At 50.1% G+C, this 13,043-nt stretch overlaps 1 protein-coding gene across 1 annotated transcript in view; it reads left to right on the top strand.

The window, feature by feature from the left end:
• Nucleotides 1–195: 195 nt before the first annotated feature.
• AP3B2 (adaptor related protein complex 3 subunit beta 2) overlaps nucleotides 196–13,043 on the top strand; it is a 39,558-nt gene continuing 26,710 nt past the window's right edge. The window contains exon 1 of the mRNA XM_077124315.1: nucleotides 196–308. Within this exon, the coding sequence (XP_076980430.1) occupies nucleotides 196–308 (113 nt within the window). The remainder of the gene's footprint in view (nucleotides 309–13,043) is intronic.

The following is a 13,043-nucleotide window of genomic DNA, read 5'->3' as shown; positions in this document are numbered from 1 at the left end:
GGGCTGCGCGCCCGCCCCGCCCCGCCGCGCCGGCGCCCTGCGCGCCCCGAGGCCCCGCGCCGCCCCCGGCCCGGCCCGCGCAGCCCGAGGCGCCTCTGCCGAGCCCGCGCCGCTGACCGCCTCGCCCGGCCCGGCCCGGCCCGCGTCTCTCCCCGGCCGCGCAGCCTCGCCCCGGCGGAGCCGGTCCCCGCATCCATGTCGGCCGCGCCCGCCTACAGCGAAGACAAGGGCGGCTCCGCTGGCCCCGGCGAGCCCGAGTACGGCCACGACCCGGCGAGCGGCGGCATCTTCTCCTCCGACTATAAGCGGTGAGGGGGCCCCGGGGGACGAGGCCGGCGCTGCCCACCCGGGCCTGGGCCCGGCCGGCGCTTCCGCTCCGGCACCATGGACAGCGCCCGCGGCCCGCCCGCCGCCCCAACCCGGCCCGACCCGGCGAGGAAACCCGCGCCCCACGGGAGACCCGCGCCCCACGGGAGACCCGCCCCCCGATGCCGGCATCCCTGCCCGGAGGGGCCGACCTGGAGTCCGGGAGATGGGGGGTGCACGGAGGCTGGGGGCGGTCTGGGGTGGGTGCCTCTGGGAGGAGCACCCCTCTCCCCCAGGGCTTCCTCTTTGTGTGGGGTTGGAGTACAGGTTCCCGGGCCCGTGGGCTCTGCAGGAACGTGGGGGGGGGATCAGCGCGCGCGAGCTGGCCGGGGGGTCGGGGGAGGGGGGGGCACCCTGGACCCGGAGCTCGCCACCCGCCCTCCTCCTCCTCCACGCGCGCCCGCACGTCGCCCCTCTAGGCCGACCGTCCTTGGCCCCGGCCTCAGACCCCCACCCTGACCCCGCCCCCGCCCCGGACTCTCCTTCTTCCTCATTTCTGAACCAAACATTTTCTAAGGGTGGCCGGAGCCCCTCGCTGGGCACCCTCAGCCGCGAGCGTGGCCAGCCTCAGCCCTACGCCTCTCTAGGGGGACGCACAACAGGAAGCCATGATAACTGTGTGGTGGGGACACCGAGCGTCCAGGGGGGCTGGGCCTGGTGCTGGTCAGCGGGGTGGGGGTGGGGGAGGGGGGGTGGGGAACATTCAGGCAGGAGGGGCTCTGCCCGCGGGTGGGCCGGGTTCGGTGGGCCCAAGGGCTGTAAGATCACAGCCACCGCACTCCCTGGAGGGTGGGGCGGAGGGGCAGGTTGCTGGGGGGGGGGGCGGGGAACTCGGGGTTGGGGGGGCGGCTTCCAGCAGTTTGAAGGTGCTGGCATCGGATCCGCTTTTTAGAAGGCTCCCAAGAGGACGGTGGACACCGCGGGGAGGTGACGTGGGACACGCAGGGTGCCCGACTAGGGCATGGGTGACGAAAGGAGGCTGTGAGGCGGTAGGAGCCACAGGCCTGACTGGCTGGACTGGGCGTGCCCTGTTCCCGCCCTCCCCCGCCCCCAGGGGGCCTTGCCTCTGAGCCGAGCCCTGGAAACCAGAGCTCCCCCTCGCCGTGTCCGGTGTCTGAGTCGCTGGGGCCGGCCTTTGGTGCCTGCCGCGGGTCAGCTCAGCCCCGGTCAGCTCAGCCCCAGTCCTGGGCAGAAGCTGTGGCCCCATGCAGCGCTTCCTGCAGCTCCCCGGGACCCAGGGCTCCCGTGGGGCCGACCAGGAGGCCACCAGCCCCGTGCTGGCCCCTGAAGGGGGAACTCCGCCCTGGTACCAGGCCCTGCAGCCGGAGGAGCTGCGGTGTCTGAAGGCCCCGGAGGAAGACACAACCCCAGAGGCACCCCAGGAAGGTCCCTGCCCAGAGTTTGGCCAGGGCCTGAGCCAGCCGCTGCGGTACGGGGGACCCCCAGGGCGCCCACCCCGACGGCTGGGGAGGCAGTGATGGGCAGCTGCCACCCTCAGCTTGGACTTCTTCAAGTGCACCCCCTCGGGTGGAGGAGGGCTGGGCTGGCAATTAGGGCCCAGGCTGGGGCTCGGGGAGGGGAGGGCACAGGGCACGGAGGGGGGGGCAAGTGTGCATGGGGCTCACGGATTTGGGGCTCTGGGGCAGGTGGGGGTGAGGCACGTGGCTCCCTGGAGGCTCTGGGGAGGAGGATGGGAAGGTGTCTGAGGACTGAGGTCCCACCTTGATCCTTCCCTGGCCCCAGCCCTGGACGGGGGTGGGGGAGCACGGAGGGCAGGATAAAGCACAGAGGGTTCGGCCAGCTCTTCCCGTGAGTGGGCTGGAACATGGGTGCTGAGGGGACAGAGGGCGATGCAGCCCAGGGATGCCGAGCGGGCTGGCCTCAGTCATGCTGAGCCCCTGGCTGGCTCCAGCGGCCCCCCGGGCAGGTCCTTCCGCTGGGCCAGGGCAGGTCACAGTGCTATATAAGGGATCTGACTGGGAGTTTAATGTTTCATGGCCTTCGGGTGTTGCTAGGCAGCTCTCCCTTCCTCTTCCTCTTCCTCTCAAGACTCTGAGCTGTTGGGGTCCAGGATGGGGGACCTGTGGCCCACCCAGGAGGGTGCTGCTGTCTGAGTTCGTGGGCTAAGGAGTGTCTCAGTCGGACAGTCCCTCCTGGCCATGCTCTGTCACCTTTAGCCAGCGGTCGTCCTCTCCCTCCATCCTCCTGTGCTTGGGCTGGAGCCTCGTGCCTGGAATGGGACCCCAGTGCCTGCCAGGGTGTGTGCGTTTTGACAGCAGCCTGTGGCATTTGTGGGTGTGGTGACGCTATCTGGGCATAAGGCCGTGTGCTTAAGAACCACCCAGAACTAAAGCAACTGGAAAACCAGCCACTCCCCACGAAGCACTGTGAAAAGCCACGGCGGTGACACAAGAGGGCACGGGGCCTTGTGGGGACGGCCAGCTGACCCTCAGGGGCCCTGAGGCTGCCTGGGTTTGAGCTGAGAAGCCTGAGTCTGTCGTAGAGAAGTTCAAATAGGAGGCCACTGGCCCTTAGCTGAGTGAGAGTGGAGTGCCCAGGTGTGTCAAAAAGGTGTCTGTGTGGTGGTGTGTGTGGTGTGACTGTGCTGTATTTGTCAAGGAGATGTGTTGGGGTGGGGTGTCTGAGGATGTGTGAGAGTGTGTGCATGTGTGTCTAGGTGTGTCTGTAGGGTGTGTGCGTCTATAGTGTATGGCTGTAGGTGTGTGTCTGCAAGGGGTGTGTGGCTGTAGGATGTGTGTGTCTGTAGGGTGTGTGTGGCTATAAGGTGAGTGTGTCTGATGCTTGTAGCTGTGGCTGTAGGGTGTGTGTTTCTGTAGGGTATATGGCTGTAGGGTGTGTGTGGCTGTAGGTGTGTGTGGCTGTAGGGTGTGTGTGGCTGTAGGGGTGTGGCTGTAAGGTGTGTGGCTGTAGGGGGTGTGGCTGTAGGGGGTGTGTGGCTGTAGGGTGTGGCTGCAGGGGCTGCATGTCTGTAGGGTAAGGGTGCAGGTGTGTCCATAGGCAGGTGGCTGTGCCTGGGGTGTGACTGTGGCTGTGGGTTGTGTTGGGGGCTGTATGTTGGTGGTACATTCCTTTTGCAGGGGTGTTGGGTGTGTGAAGGTCTGCGGGGTGTGCCCCGGGGGTCCTAGGGAGGCGGAGCTGTGTGTGTGCACCGGGTGGGGTCCCACCCACTTGCTGCTGCCCAAGCCCCTGAATGGCCCATGCCTCTGTCTGCACCTGGCCGTCCCGAGCCTGCCCCGTGGGGGGCAGATGGTCTGCATCCGTCAGAGGGACAGGGTTGCCTCTGGCCCCGCCAGGCCCGAGGGGTGGGAGGTGCCCTCTGGTCTGGGGAGCACCCCCTCAGGTCAGGCAGTTTTCTATCCACACTGCTGGGCTGGGATCTCCACCCCATTGGCTGGCAAGGCCTCTGTGTTCTTTCTACTTCACTTCCCATCAAAATGCTTTTCAAGAAAGATGCGTTTTGAAATCCTCGAACCATCAGCTCCTTCCGCATGCACGTCGTGTGCTCTGTCCCTGGCACCTTCACTGCTCCAGGACTGATATCGTGGTGTTTCGTTGCTAAAGCTGTCAAAATGCACCATGATGGAAATGGACTGGACTTTACCGTGGGGACAGATTAGCTTCCAACTCACAGTCTGTAGGCTGTGTGGTAGGTTCAGTGTCAGTTGTTCTGTTGCTGTGGCCTTAAATAATCAGTACGTGAAATTCATCTGTGGCTGATCCCATCTGCAGTGGGCTGAGGGGCATGCCTTCTGCAATGAGTGCGGTCTAATTTAAGTAGCTGGAGGCTTAAAAGAGGGAGGTCAGAAGAGCGCTCAGCAGCTCAGCCTACCTCAGCTCAGCACTCACGGTGCAGCCCAGACGTCTGGAGAAGCAGAAAGGAATCGCTTTCTGGGGAAGCCACTGGAACCCAGAAGCCAGGAGAGAAGCCAGCAGATGTTGCCGTGTGTCTTCCCATGTGACAGAGAACCTCAGATGAAACCCAGCTGCCTTTCCTCTGAAGAACTATACATTTTTAACTAAATAAGCCCCTTGTTAAAAGCGGATCCATCTGTGGTGTGGTGCATTCTGGCAGTTTTAGCAAACTAAAACAGGCCATGAAAATGTCCAACTCAAGGCATCAACAGGGTGATACCTGGACTCTGAAGACAAGCTGCCAGCACCTGGGACAGCTCTGTCACCTGGGAAGGCCCCTGGCCATGTCTGCTGGTCCTTTGCTCCTGGGTCTCGATGCTGTCAGCTTCTGACTGCAGTGGCTGCCTGTCTGTAGGCCCTCTCGTAGTTTCTCCAGGGCTTTTGTGTGTGTGTGTGTGTGTGTGTGAGGTTCTCCTAATTTCATCTCTTTGTGTCTTATCCGCCTTTAAAGGACTCCAGTCTGAGGATTGAGAGCCACCTTGAGTGAGGTGGGGCACATCTCAGTTGCAATAACCTAACCAAAAGATCCACCTACACCCGCAGGAATGGATGAAATTTAAGAGCATATTTTCTGGGGCGCACAACAGCTTCAAACTACCGTGCAAATGGCTTCCTTCTCCTGATGCTGCCAACCTCAATTTCTGACTTTCTGTCGTTTTTAAATATTTCACGGCTGTGGCTAACCTTGCACACAGCTTTTTGATGTTGGCAGTGCTTCCCGAGGCTGGGTCCCTGTGCCCTGGTCAAAGGTGTACACAGACTTGGGGGTCTTGTTCCCAGAGTGTGGCGATGGTGCGCGCGTCCTCACTCGGTGCTGCTCGCCCCATTGAGAATCGTCCTGGCAACATGCGGGTCCCGTTTATCCCACGCCCCATCCACTGCTCATGGACACATCTCCCCTGGGTGTGTTCACCATCCTCCATCACCTCCCTGACCGCAGCCCCGGGACCCACAGGCATGGCTGGGCAGGGTGGTCACTGCACGACAGAGCCTGGCCAAGGGAGGCCAGCCATGCCCTCTGCCAGCGGGGCGCCCAGCTCAGCAGCCAGTGCCCGCCCTGACAGTGGGTGCCAGATACAGGCCTTATCCATTTATTTCAGTTCTTTATCTACCTTGAATATTAAACTTTTATCTACCACACTGCAAATATTTTCTGCTTTGTTGCATTATTTTTTTCTTTTTTATAACTAATTTTCTTTAATTGTGGTCAAGTATACATAACACAAAAAAATTTTGACCATTTTAAGTGGACAATTCTTTGACATTTAGTACATTGACAATATTGTGTAACTTTCATCATTATTCTATTTCTAGACTCTTCATCATCCCAAACGAAAACTCATGCCCAGTTAGCAATAACTCTCAGTTCCCTTCCCCCTCTATCTGATAACTCCTCTTCTGCTCTGTGCCTCTGCGAATTCTCTTATTCTAAGTATTTCATACGAGAGAGAGCATACATTTGTCCTGTTGTGTCCCACTGATTTCACTTAACATGTGTTCAAGGTCCGCCCATGTTGTAGCATGCACACACTTCACTTCTTGTGATGGAATGTTATTCCGTTGTATGGATGGACCGCATTTTGTCTCCTGCTCATCTACTGATGGACATTTGCATTGCCCCCACCTTTTCACTATTGTGAACAAATATCCGTTTGGGTCCCTGCTTTCAACTTTTTTGAGTGTTTATCGAGGAGTGGAATTGCCAGGTGATACTGTAATTTTATGTCTAGTTTTCAGGGGAGCCACCTAACTGTTCTCCACAGTGACTGCACCATCTCACACTGCCACCCACAATGTCTGAGGGGTCCCACGTCTCCGCAGCCTTACCACACTTATTATTTCCAGGTTTTTTATAGTGGCCCTCTAGTGAGTGTGAAGTGGTATCTCGTTGTAGTTTAAACTTGCATTTCCCTAATGGCTCATGATGTTGGGCATCTTTTCATATACTTATTGACCATTTGAATATCTTTGGAGAATTGTCTATTCACATCCTTTGGCCCATTATTTTTTTTAAGGCAGGTAGGAATTTGATATATTTATTGATTTTGTATTTTAAACTTACTTTGAAATACTTTCAAACTTGCAGGAAATTACAAAAAGAGTAAAAACCCTATTCAGAGAATGCCAACATACCCTGTCCCCCAGATATCAAGGTTCCACCAATTTTAACATTTTGCAACATTTGCCAGTTCAGTTTATCTGTCCACCTGCTATTAATACAAATGTCTTTCTATTCAATTATCTATGCATCTATTTATCAATCCATTTTCTGAAAATTAAGAGTAGATTGAACACTTAATACTGTCATGCACATTTTCTAAGAACAAATATATCACTTATCTAACTACCTTAAATGGAGCTGTCAAGTTCAAGAACTTTAACAATGACAATGTTTACAGGCTATATTCCAATTTTTCATATGCCCTGATCATTTGTTTTTGAGCCTTTTCTCCTCCTTTAATAGGCCCCATTCTGGAGCATGTGTCACATTTAACTGTCATTGCCTGTTAGCTGCTCATTCTCTTTTTTAATTGTGGGAACCGATATGCAGCATGAACTTTCCCATCTCAGCCACTCCCAAGCATCCCATACAGTGGTTTTACTATATTTACAAAGCTGTAGTACCCTCACCATTACTTCTATTACTAAAACGTCTCCATCTTTCCAAACAAAAACCCTATAACCATTATCCATTAAATCCCCATTACCTGTTTCACCCACCCCCAGCAGCTTGTATTCTAATTTCTGTCTCTATGAGCTTGTATATTCTCCAATATTTTCTTTGTAATTACCCTGGGCTTAAACTGAACATACTAAATATATAATACTCCCATTTTCTTAGGTATCAACCTAACTTCAATGGTATACAAAGCTGTGACCCTATAACCCTCTGTACCCCACCTTTATGTAGTTCTTTCCACAAATTACATCTTTATATATCATGAGTCCAGAACCACTGATTACATTACATTAATCATTACATTTTATGCATTACCTCTTAGATCCTGTAGGAACTAAAAAGTGGAGTTACAAACCAAAAATACAATAGTACTGGCATTTATATTTATCTGTGTCATTACTCTTACTTGAGATCTCCATTTCTTCACGTAGCTTTGCTCTGTTGACTATTGTCCTTTCTTTTCAACCTGGAGAACTCCCTTTAGCATCTCTTGTAGGGCCAGTCTAGTAGCAATGAACTCCCTCAGTTTTCGCTTATCTGGGAATGTCTTATTCTCTCTCTCATTTTTTTGAAAGACAGTTTTGCTGGGTATAGAATTCTTCATTAGCAATTCTTTGCCCTTAGCACTTTAAATGTCATTCCACTGGTGTCTTGTCTCCATGGAAATTTCTCATTTCCAATGAGAAATCAGCATTTAATCTTATGGAGGCCCCCCATATGTGACACAATCTTTCTTACTTGCAGGTTTCAGCATTCTCTCTTTATCTTTGGCATTTGACACTTTGATTATACTATGTTGCAATGTGGGTCAATTTGGTTTTATGCTGTTTGAAGTTCATTGAGTATATATTCATGTCTTTCATTAAATTTGGGAAGAATTCTCTCTGCCTTTTTCTTTCCCTTTGGTGACTCACACGATATGTATGTTGGTAGACTTGATGCTATCCCACAGTTCCTCAGGTTCTGTTCAGTTTTCTTCTTTCCTTCTCTTTTGTGTTCCTCAGACTGGATGAGTCCAGTTGCCTTAGCTGCAAGTTTGCAGATTCTTTCTTTGGCCAGTTCCTCTATGCTGTCGTCCCCTCCAGGGAATTTACAATTTATTACTGTAGGTTTCAGCTCTGTTTGGTTTCCTTTCATAAATTCCATCTCTTTATTAATATTCTCTTTGTGTCCATCTATCATTTTCTTGATTTTTTTTTAGTTCTTTGTCTGTTTTCCTTTAGCTCTTTGAGCATATTTAGGGCCATTTTTTAAAAGTCTCATTTCTGGTATCTTCCAGGTCTGGCCCTCCTCATTGATGATTTCTACTGCTTTAATATTTTCCCTTGCCAAGCCATCACTTCTTCTTTCTTTGTATGTTTTGAAATATTTTGTTGAAACCTTGCATTTTGATATTTCAACATGTTATCACTGGAATTTAGACTTTGAGATGTCTGTTCCTTAAGCTTCTATACAGCTAGTGTTATGACTGAGTTTTCCTTGAATGCCAGGAGCTAACAAAAAAGAGGAAGGAAAAATAGAAAACACCTTTCCCAGTCTCTGTAGATTGACTTGTACAAGTGTTCTCTTTCAGGGTTTAGGCACCCACTGGGCTGTATGGGAATCACTGCAGCCAAAATGTAGGGCTGCCCTCGTCCCATCTGAGCGTGCGTCTGAACTTGGGCATGTGCACGTGGCCTGAGGAATTCACCCATTTACACAGATGTGTCTCCTGTTCTCTAGGAGTGTCCACCTATGCCAGGCACGGCTGTATCTGTAGCGCCCTGCTCCAAGCAGCCACGACTAGACTGCCCTCCCACCGCGTTGCTTAGGAGAAGTCTGTGGACTGCCTTGACATGCAGGACAAGTTCTGGGATGTCCCTCGGGCCACCAACAGACAGACAGACAGGCTCACAGCACATGCATAAAGCCTACTCTGCTCCCAGTAGAACTTGGAGTGTGAGCCGGCACCGCCCAGCAGGGGTGGGGTTGGAGAGAGCTCAGAGGCCAGGAGACCCTGCCACTCTGATGTCGCCACTCCTGACAAGGCTCTCACCCTGTCCCTGCCGCCCTCTAACTGTTCTGGAGCTTTGGGAAAGGTGCTTCTACCCATCTGGTTGGCTGTTCACAGCCTCTGGAGGTTGACCTCTGCCCCTTAGAAGGTTAGGTGTGAGCGGTGGTGTCACCTGAGCTGGCACCCGCCGCAAGCACCGCAGAGAACACAGCTGCCTCCTCTGTGCCGACAGCTGCCCGCAGCGGGCTGCCAACACGGTTCGGTTCCCTGCGGGAAAGGTGCACCGTCCAGGCTCACAAGGGAGAGCTCTGGATTATTGCCCCGAGGCCTTCTCCTGACCCTGGCTCCTTGCGGTCGACCCAGATGAGGTGGTCAGCCAGGTGGCCAGGCCCGAAGGGACGGCTCGGCCTTTTCCCCACAGCAGCAGCGGCGACAGCGGCGGTGCCTCAGGCGTGCCTGACGACAGACGCCAGCGCCCCTTGGCCCGTTATCTTAATTGTGTTGTTTTACTTTCTGTTGTTGAGCTGTGAGGGGCCAGATACATTTCTATATATTCTGGATATAAAAACCTTATCAAACGTTTGGCTTCCAAATAGTTTCTCCCATTCTGTTTCTGGATCATGTACTTTGCGCAAAAGATTTTAATTTTTTAAAACTTTTTTATTTTCTAATATAACATATATATAAAGCAAAAAAAGAAAAAGCAATAGTTTTCAAAGCACTCTTCAACAAGTAGTTACAGGACAGATCCCAGAGTTTGTCATGGACTAGCATTCCATCAGAAAGATTTTAATTTTGATGAAGTCCATCTTATCTGTTTTTTCTTTTGTTGCTTGTGTTTTGGGTATAAAATCTAAAAATCCATTGCCTGCTACAAGGTCCTGAAAATATTGCCCTATTTTTTTTATACAAGCTTTGTAATTTTAGCTTTTATAAAAATTTAGGTCATTAAATTAATTTTTGTATAACTGAGAGGTAGGAGTCCAACCTCATTCTTTTGCATGTGGATTTCCAGTTTTCTCAACAACAATTTGTTGAAGAAACTATTCTTTCCCCATTGAATCGACTTGGCAAGCTTGTTGGAAATCAGTTGGCCATAGGTGTGTAAATATATTTCTAGACTCTCAGTTCTATTCCATTTGTCTACATGTCATCCTTATGCCACACCACACTGTTTTAACTACCGCAGCTTTGTGGCACATTCTGAAATGAGAGCATGTGGGTCCTCCAACTCTGTTCCTCTTTTTCTAGGTTTTCTTGGTTGTGTAACTAAGGCCCCTTGAAATTCCATATGAATTTGAGGGTCAACTTTTCCACTTCTGCAAAAAAGGCTGCTGGAATTTTGATAGGGATTGCATTGAATTTGAAGATTACTTTAGGCAGTATTGATGTCTTAACAATATTAAGTCTTCCCAAATGTGAACATGGGATGCCTTTCCATTTATTTAGGTTCCTTTAATTTCTTTAAGCAATGTGTTTTTGCGTACAAGTCTTTCACCTCTTTGGTTAAACTTATTCCTAGGTATTTTATTCTTTTAGATGCTGTTGTAAATTGAATTGCTTTCTTGATTTCCTTTGCAGATTGTTCAGTACTGGTGTATAGTAACCCAACTGACCTCCATATATTTATTCACTTATTAGTTCTAATAGTGTCCTTTGGGACTTTTCTCTATATAGGATCATATAATCTGTGAATAGCAATAATTTGACTTCTTCTTTTCTAATTTGTATAACTTTTATTTCTTTTTCTTGCCTAATTGCTTCAGCTACAACTGCTGATACAATGTTGAATGGCAGTGGTGACAATGGGCATCCTTGTCTTGTTCCAGATCTTAAGAGAGAAAGCTTTCGGTCTCTCACTATTGAGGTGATGTGATCTGTGGGCTTTTCAAATATGTACTTTATCATGTTGAGGAAGTTTCCTTCAATTGCTACCTTTTGAAGTGTTTTTATCATGAAAGCATGCCGAATTTTATCAAATGCCTTTTCTGCATCACTTGAGATAACCACGTGGTTTACCCCTTTTGATTCATTACTGTGGTGTATTACATTAATTGATTCTCTTGGGTTGACCCACCCTTGCATACCTGGAGTAAATCCCACTCGATCATCTTTGGCCTTCTGGTAGTTTAAGAGCTTGTTGTTTACTCTCTGTATATTTGTGTATTTCTGGTTCTCTGTTTGTTATTGATTTCTAGCTTCATCTCATTATGATCAGAGAATGTGCTTTGTATAACTTCAGACTTTTGACATTTAAGACCTATTTTGTGCCCCAGTATGTGGCCTATTCTGGAGAATTTTTCCAGTCACTGCCTTTTAATAGGGGAGTTGGATCCTTTGGCACATGCAGTAGTGCCCGCTGTTGCAGTAGTGCCCGCTGTTGCAGTAGTGCCCACTGTTGCAGTAGTGCCCGCTGTTGCAGTAGTGCCCGCTGTTGCAGTTTGCTGAAGCTGCTGGAATGCAACATACCAGAAATGGGTTGGCTTTTTCAATGGAGATTTTTTAGTTTACAAATGTACAGTTCTGAGGCTATGAAAATGTCCAAATTAAGACATCAAGAGGAAGATGCCTTCTCTGAGGAAAGGCTGCCAGCATCTGAGGGTCCTCTGTCACATGGGGAGGTCCATGGCCACTCTCCTGGGTTCTGGTTTCTTCAATGGCTTTCTCTCTCAGCTCCCGCAGGACCTTGCTTGTTTCTCCCAGAGTGTTTCTCTCTAAGCTCTCTGGGCTTTTACTGTCTTTTATCCTATTCACAAAAGACTCCAGTAAAGGAATACTGAATAAGGTGGGGTCACATCTCAGTTGAAATAGCCTACAATTGTGGGTAAAAGGATCTGCCCCCACAGGAGTGAATTAAAAGAACATGGTCTTTTCTGGGGCACACACCAGATTCAAATCAGCACACCTGCCTTATGTTTGGGGGATGGAAGCCCTGCAAAGAGGGTGAAATTCACGGATCTTTATCTCAGTTTTCCAGCCTCTTTCTCCAGCTCTTCCTTGATGCTTCAGAGTGTTCCTCCAGAATCCAGAGTTTCAAAGTAGTTGAATAGTTGTTTTTTTTTCACTTTAAAATACAGAATTAAAAAAATAGCACAGTAAAAGTTGCCAAACAAAATTACTTCCTGCTATCAATGACAGGCACTCCTAACAATTTAGACACTTCCTGCCAGTTCAAAAGTTGTTTTGGTGGAAGGATTGACTCCAGGGCCCCCTAGTCTGCCATCTTCCCAGAATCTCCTTTTGTCCTTTTTCCTTTTAATTTTTATTGTACCAATGTTAAAAAAAAAAAAACATTATACCTATCCGTCTTGTCACTGATAATTTTATGACCTTCCAAAATAAAAATTTCTCCTTCCTATTCCACATTTAAAGACAGTTTAACTATTAAGCAGATGTGGAATTTATTTTGGGGTGAGGTATGTATATAAGCTAAATTATTTACTGCACAGCAGTTGGCCAGGGAGCGTTTATTTAAGTTCTTTCTCCATTTGTTCCTGACATTCAACTTGGAACCATTCATGAAAGTCCCCCTCTGACATTTGACTTTCTATTTTTAACCTGGTGACATGCAGCATTTATAACTGTCACGTTTAGGGTTTTGAAGTCTGGTAGGTAAGTAGGGTGATTTGTCTGTCAGTGTCCTCTTTTTCCCAAAATATTCTTTGGAGTTTTTTCCAACTAACTCTTTTCCAGATGAATTTTCCTGTCACTTAATGACAAAATGCCCTAGGGAAATTTCTGTGGAATGGGGTGGGATCTGTGTGTTGATTTGGGTGCTGCTTTCTTCCCCTCAGCAAGTGCAAGGGGCCATTTTTTTCAAATCTCCTTTTATTTCCCCTAGGAGGTTTTATAACTGCCGTAAATGACAGGGAATGTTGTGTGGGCTTCACTGGGAGCCTCTGGGCTCCATCAGTGCTTGGAGGCAGCTTGGCCTGTGGTCAGACGAGGGCCGGGCAGCCTGCTCCTGCTGAGGTGCCCTCTCCTTCCACTGGCTCCAGGCTCTTCTCAGCAACCCACTGGCTGAGTTTCCTGGGTGGGGTCCGATTACCTGCCTTGGATGCTTACTCAAGT

The sequence above is a fragment of the Tamandua tetradactyla genome, chromosome 12 (genome assembly GCF_023851605.1).
Source record: "Tamandua tetradactyla isolate mTamTet1 chromosome 12, mTamTet1.pri, whole genome shotgun sequence".
Taxonomy (NCBI): Eukaryota; Metazoa; Chordata; class Mammalia; order Pilosa; family Myrmecophagidae; genus Tamandua; species Tamandua tetradactyla.
Note: the sequence above shows the minus strand (reverse complement) of the source record. Positions and strands in the feature narration are given on the sequence as shown.